Genomic DNA, 16,489 nt, shown 5'->3' with positions numbered 1-16,489 from the left:
CATGAGACAAGAAAGCACATATTCTTGTGGACCACTACTGAGTGGGAACATTATGTCTGCATGGCCTCATAATGATACGTTTCAACCAGTTGAAGGGCCACATGCAGAGGCCAGTCCTCTGCAGGCCACTTCCACAAGTGGGCCAAACCACCCACCAGTCAATCACCTGAGTTAATATGATGTCAGGTGATTAAAACTTCAAGCCATGGCTGTGAAGGAGGATTCTTCCTTTCCTAGTAGCTGAAGCTTTCCCCATGTCTGCATCAGAGGACGTTAGGTATGGGAGAGGTAGGTATTGGTTATTCCAAATGTCCTGCTGGATCTAATTAAGTCCAGAGGTTCCCTACCAATGGCCTGAACCTTTTATGGATATTTCATTTCCTGTTTTATGTCTTATGGTGCATTTATGAATATAAACCATTCTTCCTAAGTTCTCACACATTCCACAGGCAGGTTTGTCCTTATAACTGCAGATGTTTGACCTTCCTTTGGAGAAAACCTCACCCAGTTCTGGTCCTGCTTATTGCATGGAAGCAAGTTCTTACAGAAGCTCCTGCTTTTATATGCTCTCCCCTTCCTGAATTAGATATATATGATGGGAAGGAGGTTTGATTGTTACTTGCTATGAGTCTCTTAATTTGAATTCACTGTCAGTATGTCTTCCAGTTAGTTTCTCACCAACTTTCTATGGATGTCTGTTGTATTTTTTTAGGTCTGTCATCTTCTGCTCAACAGGGCCATATTGGGAACATCCAAGAGAAATTACATATGTTGGAACAGAAAACCAAAGAAGCTGAAATGGTAGCAGAACTTGCAGAAGCTGATGCAAGGGAGAAGGACAAAGAACTTATTGACACTCTGAAACGAATGAGAGATTATGAATCGGTATGTAGTTTGATTTGACACAATACTCTAAAAGGGTATGGGGAAGACAAATAGCAAATTTGTTAAATGGGTCACACATACTTTTAAATAATATGTCCCTGAGGTGATGAAAGAATCTTGTCCTGGAGTCCTTTTCTTTATTTATAATTTCTGTCCATGCCAGATCTGCCCCTTCTCTTGAATATATTAAATTAGCCAAAGTTGTTAGACCATTAATAGGTCGATGTCTTGTGATCATGACAGCAGAACCACAGAAAAGATGAAAATTCATTAAGTTTAATTATGCATATATATATCAAGCCAGTGGCCCATCTAGTCCAGCCTCCTGTTCTCATAGTGCCAATCAGATGCCTATGGGAAGCTTGTAGCTGCAGCCCTCTTCCCTCTTGTGGTTTCCAGCAGCTGGTATTCAAAAGTCTCCAACAGTAGAGGTAGAACATATCTATCATGGTTAGTAGTCTTTGATAGCCTTATCTTCCGTGAATTTGTGTTACTATATTTCTTGGTTAATCCATTTGGTTAATGCACTTCTTAGTTTATCTGCTTTTCCTTTTCTAAGGGAATTTATGGCCTGGAAGATGCTGTTGCTGAAATAAAAGATTTTAAAAAGCAAATTAAAATAAGGGATCATGAAATTGAAACATTAATTAAAGAAGTTAACAAACTTGAACTTAAAATCAATGATTTTCTTGATGAAAATGAAGACCTCCGTGGACGACTGGGTATGTATCATGTTAACTCTTGGAGATATTTAATTGTACAGCGGCCCTTAGATAACCTTCCTATGACCAGGGGGACTGCAAACTGAAAGCAATTGATCCTCTTGTGCTGCTCTATTCTTTTCCATTTCCCCCTTATTTTATTCTCACTGGAAACAATGGAAGTGAAATAAATGGGACTGAACTACCCCTGTTCCACGGCTATCATACGCTCTGGTTTAGGAACATGTTGGGACACTGGAAAGGCATTGGATCTTTAGGAACCAGTTGTTCCCCTGGTATGCCCTAGCAAACCCATATTTACTGACTTACTGACACTGAAGCTCCAGTGTTAGGACAAGGACAGCAGAATTTTTTGTGGCAGTGGGGAAGGACCATCTGACATCATGTAATCAAAAGGTTGGGTCCTCTCTCTCCCCACCTTCCCTCAGAGCAAGAGATCCAGGGCTTATGACCCCTGTGCCAAAAGTGGAAAGTGCAAATAATTACAGAAGAAGTAGTCTCTCACTGCCGCACCAGGGACAGTGTGAGAAACGTTTCACTAGGATCTGAGAGTTGGTTTATTTGCCATTGTTAGGAAGCGTCTAGAACTGCCACCTAGTGCATGCTCATAAGTGTATATGAGAGTGCAGTTAGAGAATTCTAGAGCATATTGCTGCCTTTAATGAACAAGCTGAAAGCAACAGCTAAGGACTGCTCCTAGTGTGGCTGGCTAAATGAGGATCTTAGCAAAAATATCCAACTGAGTGATATGTAGGACGACAATTCCCTCCCTACCCTAGATCCCTCAGGCCATCATCCTTGACTGGAATTCTAATTGAATATACAAATTTTTGCAATGTATTACATTTCAGGTCTTGATCCCAAGACAATGATTGATTTAACGGAATTTAGAAACAGCAAAGCACTGAAACAGCAGCAGTACAAGGCTGAAAACCAAATCCTGCTGAAAGAGGCAAGTGATAAATGGACATAGTCGTGATTTTCTTATCTAAACATCTCAGTTGATTCATCTCCATACCGTTCCAATAAGATTGAAATAATAATAATAATACCAGGGCATTTGAATACATTACAGATTGAAAGACTAGAAGAAGAAAGAGTTGCCCTGAAACAGCATATTCGTAAACTGGCTCAGGAGAAAGGAAGAAGAGCTGCAACATTAGGTAGGCTGTCTCTGAAGTTACTTTGCGCCATGCAGCAAACAATAGATGATTCCAGAAGAACATCTTTGTTTATCTCTTGGAACAGTCTGAATAATGACTTTTTGGTACTGCTGAGGAAACGAATTAAACATTCCTTCTCAAATTCATTGAACTCTTGTTGGGAATCTAGTGTGGTCTTTGGTTTCTATGACAGTCCTAAACAGATGATTATAGCATTTGCCTTTGAATATATATCTAGAGGGAGATGCTAAACCTTCCTAGGTAATCTGATCTGCTAAATTGTTGTTTCATTTAAGCAATATCTACCTCCTGTGAGATCTCGGCATCCGGGCTGGCCAGTTCCTATCTGTGTTCTATCTAGACCCTTAATCTCTTCCTAAATCAGGTTGGATGTGTGAGGACCAATGTTTTTGTGGTGCAGGCTCCTCAGAGATAATGAGAGATCTTTCTTTTAAGTTACGTACAGAGTTTTTTCACATGACTTGCTTTTGAGACTTTTTATTGCTACTGAGCATTGTTTTAAATTTTAAAGTACTGCTTGTAAACTTTGTTCTGGTTAGGATTGGATACAGATGACCTACAGCTGATTGATACCTTTACTGAAGATCTGAAGATGAGGAGGAGTAAATATGAGTTTATGAGTACAGTTAACGTTGACGAGGTTAAAGAAAAGGTAATGGCCTAGGTTTTATTCATTGCAAATTCCATTTTGACTGATTTCTTAGATTGGAGTATCATCAAAGTATCTTTTTTAAAAACAACAACAACAAAGCATTGTATACAAAAAAATCTATATTGAAATTATTTAATGTGTGGCCATCTTGTTAATTGCTTTCACGTATAATGAATGCTAATCTTTATAGCATTAGTGTAATACAGAAAGAAAAACATAGCTTCTCCTTAAACAATACTCTTTCCCCTCAGAGTTGTGGGAGGCAACAGAGGAAAAAAGTAAAACTTTGAGGAAGGTATTGAGAAGATCTGGAATGTGTTAAAAATTGATTTCTCTGAAAAAGTGAAAGCATATCTTCTTTTCTTTTCAGTTGAGTTTTCATCTTGATTCAGAGATACAAGTGACTGATAACTGTGATGGCTCCGAGTCTTTTACAGTAGAGGAACTTTACAGTTCTGTAAAGCAGCAATCTAAAGAAATGCTAGGGAAAGCTTTATGTCCGGTCAGTTTCAGTGAATCGAAAGAACTGAGAGCAGACTGTCCACTATCATTTTCTGCTATGCAAGGGAAACAAAGGGCTAGTAAAAGACGACAAAGACAGGAAAGGCAGATGAAGAGACCTGAAGCATCTCGGGTTCAGACCCTGTCACTGGATTTCCAGGAAGGGCTGCCTCTTTCTCTGCTTGGAAAGCCAGTGTCCTCCTACGTAGTGCAGGAGGTCCTGTTGCGAGATGAGAAGGACAATTCTGAAATAAAATTGTTGGATTTAAGAACTGATATGAGAGAGATGGGGAAAGACCAGATCTATTTTCCAGAATCATGGCCAGTAGAACACATGGATGAAGGACTTGATTGTGGCCTGCGAATGAATACATATCAGATAGATCGAGTTGAGAGTCTTATAAGGCAGTTGAGGAGTGAATTAATGTTCCTTAGGTCAGAGGTGAGACATCTTCATATGTGCTTAAATTTGTGCTTTCCATAATTGATTTGTTTTGTTTATGAATCGCTTCATTTGAAACATCTTGAAGCGATTACCAAGTAAACTTAGTTCATATTTAAAACTAATCCACTGCAATACAGATGCAGATGAAGGTGCAGACATGTAATAAATACATATATATGCTTTCCACAGTAAAGGCACAAAGACTGGGACTTCAGAAACCCAAACCAATTATTTGTCACTGTCTGCTGTTAAGATTGGCTGTACTCGCCCATAAAAGCGTTTGAGAATGGTGGTATTATTGCATTATTACAAAAAAAAACTTCCCAGTAAAACAGCAGTGACTGTGTTATCGATAGATACCTTGTTGTAACTCATTATGAAAGGTAACTACAAATAGTTAAAACTAAATTGTGAGACATATAGAATGTAAAATTCTTTAGGAGTTGAAATTCAAATGCATTAATTATTACTTGTTCTCTAGAAAGAGCAGATATTGAAAGACTTGTTCGCCAAGAATACCCTGAATAAAGATGCAGAGCTAGAGCTTGACAGACACAGGAGCCAGGAGTTTGAGGTAGTTCAGGGTTTCCACCTGACAGATAAAGTCATGATAGTCCATATTAAGAGACTAATAAGTATTTTTCTAATAACTTAGTATTCTTTGACTGAATATACTGTCATGCAAATTGTAGTGTTCCTTTATTACAAAAACATTACTATTCTTATTATTGCTGTTTTGTTTGAAATACATGAAATGCAATATGCTGTCATACATTGTTCAAAATGCAGGTTCGATATGATGTTTTGTCTCATTTAACATTTTTTCAACAACTCAGTTTAAAAAATGACCTCTTTTAAAGTTCTGGAAACCCTTTTTTTAATGGTTATTCTGTTTTTATTGGCAGAATAACTACCTTACCAAAGAATTAAATGAACGTGACAGGGACTTGGAACAAAACAGGGCCATAATAGCCAAGTTTCAATTGAAATGTAAGCATAAATTTTAATTTACCTATACAATAAGAGTGCTAAAGCAATGGTTAATGAGTCTGGCAAAAATACACCATCTTGTTGTTTTGTTTTATAAATCTTACAAACCTTGTAGTATTTACATTGACTTTAAAGAATCCAAGTTTGAAAATATTTTCTGAATGAATCGTTTTGAGTAACAACTCTTGCTAAAATTCATTAATATCTCCTCTTGGAAGTGTGGATACCATAACTAGAAAACCAGCTGAAATACATATGAACTTGCAATTGTCCATTGCAAAGTGTGTGGAAATGAACTATATGTAATGTAATTGCAGTAAAAGAATTGGTACAAGAAAATAAGCACCTTGAAGAAGGCATGAAAGAAATCCTACAAGCTATAAAGGACATGCAGAAAGATCCAGGTGTGAAAGGTGGAGAAACTGCTGTAATCATTCCTAGTCTGGAACGATTAGTAAATGTAAGTCTGTATTTCATTACTTACTTAGCTTAGCTGAATCTGTTTAGCTGAAAACGTTAAAAAGATTTCATGATTGCTTGCCTTATGTACATCATGACATAGGTATGAGATGATAAAGGAAATTGGGTTTTGGAGGGGAAAGTGTATCCTTACCAAATACTTTGAACGGGTTAAAGAATGTTTTTTGAAACAACAAAGGCAGCAAAAATATAGTTCAGGTGCTTGCAAACTCGTGTTGAAATTCTAAGGATTTTGCTTCCTTCCTACATAATTGCTATCTGGAGAGGCTGTTCTCTCCAACTATGACATGGTCTGCACTGGAAGGCATGGGGTATCTCTCTTGAGCCTTTCTTATCCCTCTTCAGCAAATGGTTGCAGGGCCATGACCTAGTGTGAAGAGCCAATCTGCGTTGGCTTTCTCCCTTTGATAGGCAAAGTGGAAGAAAGGAAAGACTGAATGGATGGGCGTTGGGATTTGTAGCTTGGATTGCTGTAGTCTGCCCTCGGGGAATCTGCTTAGTAGTCAAGCTGCTGTAGTGCAGCGGCTAAGCAACTGAGCTGCACTTCCCAATTTGAATCTTGTCTGTCCTGTGTGCTAAAACGCTATACAAATCATGTGGTAATGGAATTAACTGTTGCAGAAAAGGTCCACCCCCCCCAATACATTTGCCATATGTAGAATCACACCTTTGCAATATTCCTTTCCTCATGCAGATAGCATGTTTTACTCTTTAAATGGCCAGATTTACTGTTTGGCTTTATATAGTTTTAATTGAAATTGGCGTGTGTTTGTTAACGGAGGAATCTAGGAGATTGGTAAGAGTGCATTCTATGCATGGGAAGAATTACCAGACTTGTATCTCCATGTAGGGCTAGGAGAAGAGAGTTTAACTTCATGGAAAGCACTTACTTTCTTTTATGGTGAATCAATTGTTGGCAGGCAATTGAATTAAAGAATACAGAAGGAAACTTCGATGCTAGCATACATTTAAAGACGCAAGTTGACCAACTAACAGGACGAAATGAAGAATTAAGGAAGGAACTGAGGGAAGCACAAAAAGAAGCAGTGAATTTTTCCAATCAGCTTTCAAAAGCAAATGCCAAGGTATGCGGGCTATCTTAGCCTTCAAAAGTAGCCTGGGTAGCAATACAAAGTGAAGTACACATGGGTTTCTATCCACAGCTCCTCATATGTGTCATGCAAGATTTGATTGATAGACAAAGGTAGACCCACTGAAAGAGTGCTGCTTTAGTGTGGGGGATTATGGGTGTGTACTGGGACCCTGACAGTGATGCTGTAACTTCTGCACACCCAAACAGCTGCTCATCTGACCATCACTGGAAGCAGCTTTTTAAAAATTGTGGCGCTTCAGAAACATTTTTATTTGGTGTAAGCTTTCTGGCTAGTAATGACAATATTTTGCAATACATGTAAATGATATACTATATACGATCTAGTTTTTCAGTGATTCTTTGTGCCCTATTGTTGCTTATATGTTTCAGGTTGCCTCTTTAGAAAATGAGATCCATTTGCTGCGGCAATCAGAAGATGCTGGTATGGTGTTCAAAGCAGTAAATCTTCCGGAAGGAATGGCTCCATCTAGTGTAAACATAATAAATTCACAGAATGAATATTTAATATACCTTTTGCAGGTGAATACTTTAAAATTGACTAGTGGGTATATCTTAACATGTTTACCTCTGTCCATTCTCTCTCTCTCTCTCTCTCTCTCTCTCTCTCTCTCTCTGTCTTACACACACACGCACACACACACGTATGTGCATATGTATGTATATACCATGGTGGTTTCAAAGCCATGCAGTATTTTAATGAAAAACAGAGCATTCTATATTCAAAGTTTCTTATTCATGGCAGTTCAGTATCTCATCAATGGTTTTTAAAGTAATAGTGAAAGGAACAAAATCCTGTTCACATATCTTTTATATAACCTTGATATTATTATTTAAGGTGAAAACTGATATTACATCTTGAACTGCAACTTTTCCCACAGACAAATATATGTGATGAGGTCAGTCTTTGTAGAATATTTTAATTCAGAAAGCATATAGCTATAGGAAGGCACTCCATTTTATATATTTTATATCCGTTAGAATTGAAGCTGAGATATGTCATGCAATTAATTTGATGTGTATCATTAGGAACTGGAAAATAAAGAGAAGCTGCTGAAGAAATTAGAAGAAGCGCTAGAAGACTATAAAAGGAAAGTTGCAGTTGCCCGCCACCAGCAAGGCTTGCTGTATAAAGAATATCAAAGGTATAATTCTGATTATATCTTGGTATAGTAGCCAAAGAAGGTGAATTACAATAAATAAGGTGTGTCTAGGTGAATTACAATGCAACCATAAAATCAAACACTACAGTTAAATAGTGTATTTTTATCTTTTTTGGAAAAAAATTGTATTTCCCCCCCTAAAGAACAGTTATGGGGCAGCAAACTAATGTTGTTAATAAAAATTAATAAATTAGTACTTAATAAAAACGTTTATTAATACATTTTTTATTCATATTAAATAAATATAAATTAATTAAAAGGGTTTCAAATACCCTTAATAATTCTGGTGTCAAAGATTGTTCATCTCTAGTACATAATGCTTATATTCAGCCATGCTCTGCAATGATGGAGAAGTTAACTTGCTCTTTCCAAAATCTGTTTCCTCTCTATTGGCAGCTTATAAATCTTTTGTTCTGAACTTTCAGACTTCAGATTTTACCTAGCACAATATGACACAATAGTTGCAATAATGTGTTTTACTAAACATCCATTTACTTATTTTAGTGAAAGGGAACACTGGCATACTGCTGGTGAAAAAATACAAGAAGAAAAGAAAAGATTGGAACATCAAAAGGAGCAAGATGATGTAAAAATAAAAGAATATTATGTAAGTAGTGATCCTATATTCATGGGCTTGGGTGCCAAGAATTACAAGTTCCACATGAGACAACAAGGTTTTCCCACCTGCTTCCTGCTAGGAGCCCTTTCATCTCCTGAAAAGCTGTTTCTAAAGGTTGGAGTATTTTATAAAAAATAACGTGGGGTCTGGCAAGGTTTTTGAGGGGAGATTTGCAGTGATTTCTCTCATGCCCATGTCTCATCTCATGCAGTTCTCTGGAGTGGCTTTTCCAGGACTGCATAGGACTGGGAGGAGGGGAGAAGAGGCCTGTTATGCACCAATGTATCTGCTTCTGTTTAGCTAGATCAAGGCCACTGACTGCTTAAAATACGTGTTAATACTCACAACACAGTGCCAGTGACATTTTTAATCTTCCCACAGAATTTATTAGATGCACTTGAAAAGAATAGCGATGACTTTAAACGGCTATTTGCAGACTACAGTAGAAAAATAACTGTTCTGAGGGTAAATGAAAGGTCACTAGCAAGGCAGTACACAACCGTACTTGAAATGGAGAAGCATCTCCGGAAAGAGAATGAGAAGATGAAGGCCGAGTTAATAGCTGTGGAGGCTGCAGTTGGAGAAAAGATTGGCCGTTTGCAAAGGTTCAAGGTATGTTTTATATATCATGCCAGCTCTGCTCACATGGCAATTGTGTGCAAGACGCTTTTGTATGCAAAACAGCAGTGAGATTGTGCTTCTTGAACCATTTCCAACATCACATCCTCAGGCAGCTCCGACTGTGTGCCACCCAACATTTGAAAAGGAATCCCAAGTGTTGCACACAAGCTGTTCATAAGAGCACCATATGGGTCATATTCCTACTCAGATCAGATGTCCTGATTGTGTGGAGCCTCGATACTTCTCTTTTTCAATAGGATTTATCATGTACTCTTTCCAAGTGTCTGCAAAATCCAAGCTGTTTTTGCACTTTTCAATATATGCCACAGCTATTCTCACAGTACAGTTTGGCTTCTATATTCCTAGTGACCTGCTGCAGTATTTTTGTGTGCACCTTCAGCATTCCTCCTTTTTTGAATGCCATATAGACTGTTTCTTCCTTCTTTGTTCAGGAAATGGCAACTTTCAAGATGGCAGCATTGCAGAAAGCGTTGGATGATTGTGTACCTCTGAATGATCTGGAAATGGCTAATAAGCAGTATAATGAATTAACTGCTAAATACAGGGATATGCTACAAAAAGATAACTTGCTTGTTCAAAGAACAACTAATTTGGAGCACTTAGAGGTAATACTACCATGCTACTTTGAGATAACTTTAGATTATCTACATTTCTCCATCTCAATTTTATGCTGGTGGTGCAGATCCAGCAGAAGATTCAGCTGTCTAATATTGTAGGCAGGATTTGAAAGGAAAACAATCTTTTTATTGTCCTTCCCAAATACTATTACAGACCACTAGTGCTTTAACTATAAAAACAGAGAGGGAAGGATATACTTAGGTGTGATCTTCATAGTGATCTCTTTTGAAAGCTACTTACACTTTAACTTGGGAGACAGCACTGTATGGATGGATCCCTTTCTTTTAATTGGTGTCTAACATTCTCTCACTGCTTGCACAAAGCAATATTTTTGTTTTGTTTTTAAACTGTTATTATATTTTAATTTGTCTTTAAATTGTTTTTGGTGTGCCACATCTTGCCATGCCATATAGCGTGAAAATGCATCCCTGAAAGAACAGATTGAGTCTTTAAACAAGGAGCTGGAAATTACAAAAGAGAAACTTCATACACTTGAACAAGCTTGGGAGCAAACAGCAAAATTGGGTGAGTGCATTGTATTATGATCATTTTATTGCAATGAGATGATACATGTTTTCTCTTTAAACCTGGTATTTTAAAATGTAGAGTTGAACAACATTTTGAAACACAAGGAAGCCTTATTCTGAAATTAACAAGAATCCAAACATTCAATTGAAAGCTTGTTAGTATTCTTAAATGGTATTCACACAAGCCTAGAACTTTTTTTAAAGGGAAAAATAAAAGGGAAAATGATGTTGATCTCAATATATCCCCAAAGGCATCTGTGATCATTAGTACAACTTACCTGTTATTAGAGTGTTTTATTTGCAAAGACAACCCCTGTAGTGTATTAGAAGTGAGATATCCTGTCAAGATTCTGCCAAAGTCTGAAAAGATCAACCCAGTCCCTTTGATGAAAAAGGGAAGTAATAATAACTAAACAAGGTAAAGGGCAATTATAAATGATATTCCAGTTTTGAACTATGCAAAAGAAGATGTTTTAAATATTTTGAAAAAGTTGAAGATTTCTGCCTCTGTTCCGTACTGCAGATTTTATATTGTTTTGTTTTTAAAATGTGTCTGTCACTAAACTTTTCCATTTATATTATTGTCAATTTGTAGGAGGAGACAGTGCTACAGATAAGGCCACAAAAGCCATAACAAACAGTGAGATTGTTTCTATTTCTAAGAAAATTACTATGCTGGAAATGAAAGAACTAAATGAAAGGCAAAGGGCAGAGCACTCTCAGCGAATGTATGAACACTTACGAAACACATTAAAACAAGTGGAAGAACGCAATTTTGAACTGGAAACAAAGTTTGCTGAGGTTGGCTGCTGAGCTGTGATTACATAGTTTGCTTAAAGTGTTGGAAAATGCATTAGCATACTGTTCTCTTTAATTACTCCTATCATTCCCCCGCCCCCCCCCAATAGTTTCTTGGAGCTAGATGCATTTAGAGATGTTGCACTGTTTGAGATACACTATTGAGTAAGGTGGAAAGTAGGCATATAAGGTTGACAAATTCCTAACACCTAGAAGAAACTGCTTTATGACTAAGCCAAACATCACTTTAAAATGTAGTTTGAAATAAACTGTGGATTAATGTGAATACACAGGATGTTGGTGCATTCTGCTGAAAGGCTCTCATTCCGTTTCTCTCCCCCAGTTAATTCTTCAGGCACATGAACTAAGATAGTGGCGTTTGGGGGCAAGTTTATCACAAGCTGAATCCAAGATTGTTTGTAGTTAGTGTTTGTAAGGCTCCTGTATCTTGAAGTAGTCAGAGCAGGCGGAAATTCAGCCCAGGAAAGACATGCTGGTGTTCTACGTTACAGCCAGCTGTGCATGCCACGAGTCCTCACAATCCTAGCAAAGCATGCCACAAACACCTGATAATGCATGTTGGCTACCCATGTACTAATAGGTTGTTGTTGTTTTGGACTGAATGTAGTGTTCCGATTCTGAATATCTTTACCAAACCTGCCATGTCTCTTAGCTTACAAAGATCAACCTTGAAGCACAGAAAGTGGAACAGTCTTTGCGAGATGAACTGTCAAGCAGTGTGAGTAAAGCAGTCAGCGAGGCAGATAGACGTCGAATTATGGACCTGGAGAAAAGTGAAACTGAGCTCAAGATTGAAGTATCAAAGTAAGTTTAAAGGTTCTTGCATTACTCTGATTTCAGCCCTGCGTAGAAGAGGTGTGTGTGTGGGGGGAAGAATACTTCCAAGTTTATTTGAATTTCCCTCTAGAACTGCTCCCCTCTTCCCTTATATGCACACACACACATGTCATGGGAGCCTTTTAAAGGGAAAATTGTGGGGAATGACACTGGTTTTTCACTTTAAAACCCAACCATTCCTCATCCTGGAGCTGCTTTATGACCTGGGGGAAGTTTAAAGAGTAATTGGGAGGTCTTTGGGAAAGATTTGCAAAGGAAATGTTGAAATTGTGCACGCATGCTGCTCTTTGGGGTCTAGTTTTGTTTAATTAAAATTTTATCGGTCATTTTTTCAGGCAGCTTTATGATAAAATAATCAAAAGAGTAAACATACACACATTATTGTATTTGTATTCTGCCTTTCCATAGTTAAAACCATGCTCACAGTGGCTTATGACATGAAAATATTTACATAATTACAAATTAACAAAGGTAGAAATAAACAACAAATAAAACACATCAGAAAGTACACAACCAAATTTAAAATTCCCACATAAATAATAAATTGCAAAAATAAAGATACAAAAACAGTATCACAACCTAAGAGTCTGTTCAACAGCCTCAACTTTTGTAGCTGAAGCCAGTCAGGGCCCAGCCTTCTTAGGCGAGGTGGGAAAAGGCCTGTAAGGCAGAGTGTGCAGGTATAAAATATATAAAAAATATATAAAAACATTACAAAAAATGATACAGCAGCAGCAGCTGAAACCTATACAATTCCACAGAATAGAATCTTATGTTTGGAAGCAGCTATTAAAAAAACCTACATGTGTTTATCATAGTGGTCTGGATTGCATTGTGCAGTGGATGCTCGGGTTGCGAACGTGATCTATGCGGGATGCACGTTCGCAACCTGCGTCTGCGCACACATGGGTTGCTGCGCATGCGCGACCACCAAAACCCGGAAGCAACCCGTTCCGGTACTTCTGGGTTTTGGTGGTCAGCAACCCAAAAAGACGCAACCTGAAGTGGCCGTAACCCGAGGTATGACTGTAATGTGAAATCATGGTTTAGTGCTGTATGGATGAAGCTCCATGAGCACAAATGAAGTGCCTGGCTTAAATGAGCCCTGCTTTGCCATTGTATTCAGAAGACCTCTGCTAAGTTATAGTATCAGTTTTACAGAATCTTGGCTTGGCGTTATGCACAAACCAAGGATCAAACAATGGTTTCACAAGCCAGCAGAACCTAGGGTTTGAAAATGGCTTCTTATGAAATGTACCTGGTTGAAATGTAATCCTAAATCAAGAGTATTTAAAAGGGAAACTAAACTCTGAAGATGTCCTTTCACCAGAAGAATGCAAAAGGGGGAGTGTTGGGAGCCAGGTCTTTTGCTCAGGCTTGCTGTAGCTTGTCCACATAGCTTTAAACCATGTTGCATGTGAATGCAGCCAGTATGTGGTGGGCTACAACTTAATGTAAACAGCTCATTTATATCATCAAAACTCAGTAGTGTTATGTGACACAATTATTCCATGTGGCACTTCATATGGACCTAGTGACAGTGCTGTTGTGACAATGTTTCAGGTTTTAACCACATTCTCAACCTGTAAACAGTCTTTATGCATCGAGGCTCAAACAGCTTTTTCATCTGCTAGACATTTTCATCTGCTAGCCTTAAATGTGCAGCAGTTCCATTCAACATATATCCTTTTAGTACTGTTTTTTATTATTTGCATATTGGGGGGAAAAGAAAAAGAGAATACTGTTACCCTTGCAGTGTTTTTTACTAAATAGGTTTCACTTGTCTTGCTAGGCTAAAAGAGCTGTCTGATATTGCCAAGATGCAAGTTGATGCTTTGGAGAATCGCCAGCAATCCAGAGAGAAAGAAGTGGAATCGCTCAGAATGCAGATTTTGGATTTTCAGGTATGGTCTATCTCTGCTTAGAAGCATAACCATTCACCCCTGTGACACAGATAATAAGCCCAATACCATGTAAATGCTTGGCGAATGCATTTGATTATAATATATATTTTTATCTTACTTGCTATTCAGGCACAATCAGATGAAAAAACACTTGTTGCAAAATTACATCAACATATCGTGGCCCTTCAGGTTAGTGAAGCCACTGCTGTGGCCAAGTTAGAGACTGCCATGTCAAAACTTCAGAAGATGGAGGTGGCTAATATGCGCCTAGAGCAGAAACTGGATGATAAAGAGCAAGCATTGTACTATACACGACTCGAGGGGAGGAATAGAGCTAAGCATCTCCGCCAGACTGTACAGTCACTGCGACGACAATTCAGTGGTGCTTTGCCCCTGGCTCAGCAGGAGAAGTTCTCCAAAACTATGATTCAGCTTCAGAATGACAAACTTAAGACTATGGATGAGGTCCAGCTTGCTCAGCAGGAGCGCCGAAATGCAGAGAACAGAGCACTGGAGCTGGAGACAAAGCTAAAAGGATTAGAAGAACTAATAGCCACATTGAAAGATACAAGAGGAGCACAGAAGGTTTGTGATATAACAACTTTAAATATTTATTTGAGAATTGACGCTAAGTTCACATAAGGTTTTGGGGTTTGTTTGATTTGATTTTTCATTTTTATTGCCTTGATTAGCCAAGAGAGAAAAGCAGCATCTGCTTATCAATGTCAATTGACAGAATGTCAATTTCCACTGTAAAAATGTCAGTCACCCCCATTTGAATGTGTGTTGTAGTCCATTAGTGTTTCATCACTCTGATTCTTTTGTATTCATATTTAATCACATGCACACATTCTTCATTTTGTTAATCTGGGCCAAAATGCAAAGAATTAATGAGATGCTTGCTTGTGCACCAAGGATTCTACATGGTTATGTATTTTTTCCCAACCACCAATCCTTTCAAACAAATTCTGATTTTTGAGAGAAACTCCACAATGAGCTAGTTCATCTTTTTTTCTGCAGTAGTTTGGCACTATTTGGAATCAGTTTGGTCCTTAAATTGTTGTCAGATTTGGTCATTTGTGTATTGTCAGGTAATTGAGTGGCATATGAAAATTGAAGAGCTTCGTCTTCAGGACCTTAAACTGAACCGCGAATTAGCCAAGAAAAAGGAAGAGATTAAATATTTGAACAATATCCTTTCTGAATACGAACGTACCATTAATAACCTGGAAGAAGAAATTGTACAGCAGAGCAAGGTACAGAAAAGCTAGTGGTGTTGCACTATTGGTTTTTTTTAAAAAAATGTAACTTTAGAAATTCTGCAGAGAAAACTCCTACAAAAGTTTTGCTGCATGTAACGTGAAAAATGTTCCTGTATCTAACATATATTTGTGCTGCTCTCAGAGGCTGTGTACAGTCCTTATTAAACCCCTTAAATCTTGTAGTTCCATGAAGAGCGGCAGTTGGCCTGGGAACAAAGAGAAGTAGAATTAGAACGTCAGCTCGACACTTATGACCGTCAGCAGAAGGACATAATTAGAACCGCTCAGAAGGTACCTGATTTCATACTGATAAGTCCCATAACACATCAAGTGTCATTCTTCCACCCGGCTGTCGCCTGGGGTTGGGGGGGGGGTCTCCGCCTGCCTGCGCAAAACAACCATTTCTGTTTACTTCTCTGCAGTTTGATGAAGCTACAGGATCAGTTCCAGACCCCAGCTTGCCCCTTGCACATCAGCTTGAGCAAGCTCTAAGGAAAATACGAGAACACGTCCGAACTATCCTGGAAGTGCAAGCCACCTGCAAATCCTTAGAAGAGGTGATTGGATTGTTCAGCTAACTGAATCATATGCTTTTAGTGATTTATAGAGTAGAGATTTTGCCTCCGGCAGAGGAGGGTATCTTTAGTTGCATTGCTCCTTCCTCTCACTCCAGAAGGCTGTTCAATTTTTAAAATCTTTTTTTTTACCTTTTATTTATTAAATTTGTATGCCACCTTTCACCCAAGGATCACACAGTGATTCACAACGTAAAAATTTAAGTTGAGAACATAAAATTCATAATAGAACAAAAAGAGAAAAAAATCTGAATAATTTCTTCCACAAACCCATTTAAAATGTTACTCAGCCAAAGGCTTGGTTATAGAGAAACAGTTTGGCCTGGCACTTAAAGATATGTAATGAAGGCGCCAGGCTATCAGGTTGGGCTTTGACTCCACCTGGTGGTCAAAGGCAGGAACAATGTCTTGGGAAGCAGGTATCTCCCAGAATACAGTTCAGTTGCTCCTGCCTTTGATTAAAATAGCTATGCTGTGATGTTCTTTGTTGGTTGTCTAGTTCTGTTGACCTAAAAATGAATAATCTATCTATCTATCTATCTATCTATCTATC

General features: G+C 38.2%; 1 protein-coding gene and 1 long non-coding RNA gene across 12 annotated transcripts in view; one reads left to right on the top strand and one right to left on the bottom strand.

Annotated features, from left to right (window-relative positions):
- CEP290 (centrosomal protein 290) overlaps window positions 1-16,489 on the top strand; it is a 44,921-nt gene that overhangs the window by 10,478 nt on the left and 17,954 nt on the right. For 8 of the 11 annotated variants that reach the window (XR_008332529.1, XR_008332530.1, XR_008332528.1 and 5 more), the window contains 21 exons: window positions 713-885; window positions 1,445-1,607; window positions 2,459-2,559; window positions 2,683-2,770; window positions 3,331-3,443; window positions 5,295-5,379; window positions 5,697-5,839; window positions 6,780-6,944; window positions 7,343-7,492; window positions 8,000-8,115; window positions 8,638-8,740; window positions 9,134-9,364; window positions 9,826-9,999; window positions 10,426-10,537; window positions 11,135-11,340; window positions 12,011-12,162; window positions 13,988-14,099; window positions 14,229-14,684; window positions 15,191-15,355; window positions 15,545-15,652; window positions 15,784-15,918. Coding sequence is in view for 8 of the 11 variants with exons in the window: in XM_053406757.1 (XP_053262732.1) it covers window positions 713-885; window positions 1,445-1,607; window positions 2,459-2,559; window positions 2,683-2,770; window positions 3,331-3,443; window positions 5,295-5,379; window positions 5,697-5,839; window positions 6,780-6,944; window positions 7,343-7,492; window positions 8,000-8,115; window positions 8,638-8,740; window positions 9,134-9,364; window positions 9,826-9,999; window positions 10,426-10,537; window positions 11,135-11,340; window positions 12,011-12,162; window positions 13,988-14,099; window positions 14,229-14,684; window positions 15,191-15,355; window positions 15,545-15,652; window positions 15,784-15,918 (3,251 nt within the window). In the remaining 3 variants the exon portion in view is untranslated. Of the gene's footprint in view, window positions 1-712; window positions 886-1,444; window positions 1,608-2,458; window positions 2,560-2,682; window positions 2,771-3,330; window positions 3,444-3,813; window positions 4,387-4,870; window positions 4,964-5,294; window positions 5,380-5,696; window positions 5,840-6,779; window positions 6,945-7,342; window positions 7,493-7,999; window positions 8,116-8,637; window positions 8,741-9,133; window positions 9,365-9,825; window positions 10,000-10,425; window positions 10,538-11,134; window positions 11,341-12,010; window positions 12,163-13,987; window positions 14,100-14,228; window positions 14,685-15,190; window positions 15,356-15,544; window positions 15,653-15,783; window positions 15,919-16,489 lie in introns of all 11 variants that reach the window. The other 3 variants (XM_053406753.1, XM_053406754.1, XM_053406761.1) reach the window with 2 other exon arrangements.
- On the bottom strand, window positions 1,141-2,050 carry LOC128422599 (uncharacterized). Its single transcript, XR_008332533.1, has 2 exons — window positions 1,917-2,050; window positions 1,141-1,472 (listed from the first exon to the last, which is right to left on the bottom strand). It is a non-coding gene; the product is annotated as an uncharacterized LOC128422599 (long non-coding RNA).

Source organism: Podarcis raffonei, chromosome 10 (genome assembly GCF_027172205.1).
Source record: "Podarcis raffonei isolate rPodRaf1 chromosome 10, rPodRaf1.pri, whole genome shotgun sequence".
Lineage (NCBI taxonomy): Eukaryota > Metazoa > Chordata > Lepidosauria > Squamata > Lacertidae > Podarcis > Podarcis raffonei.
The sequence above is the reverse complement of the archived record's forward strand: the minus strand, read 5'-3'. Positions and strand labels throughout refer to the sequence as shown.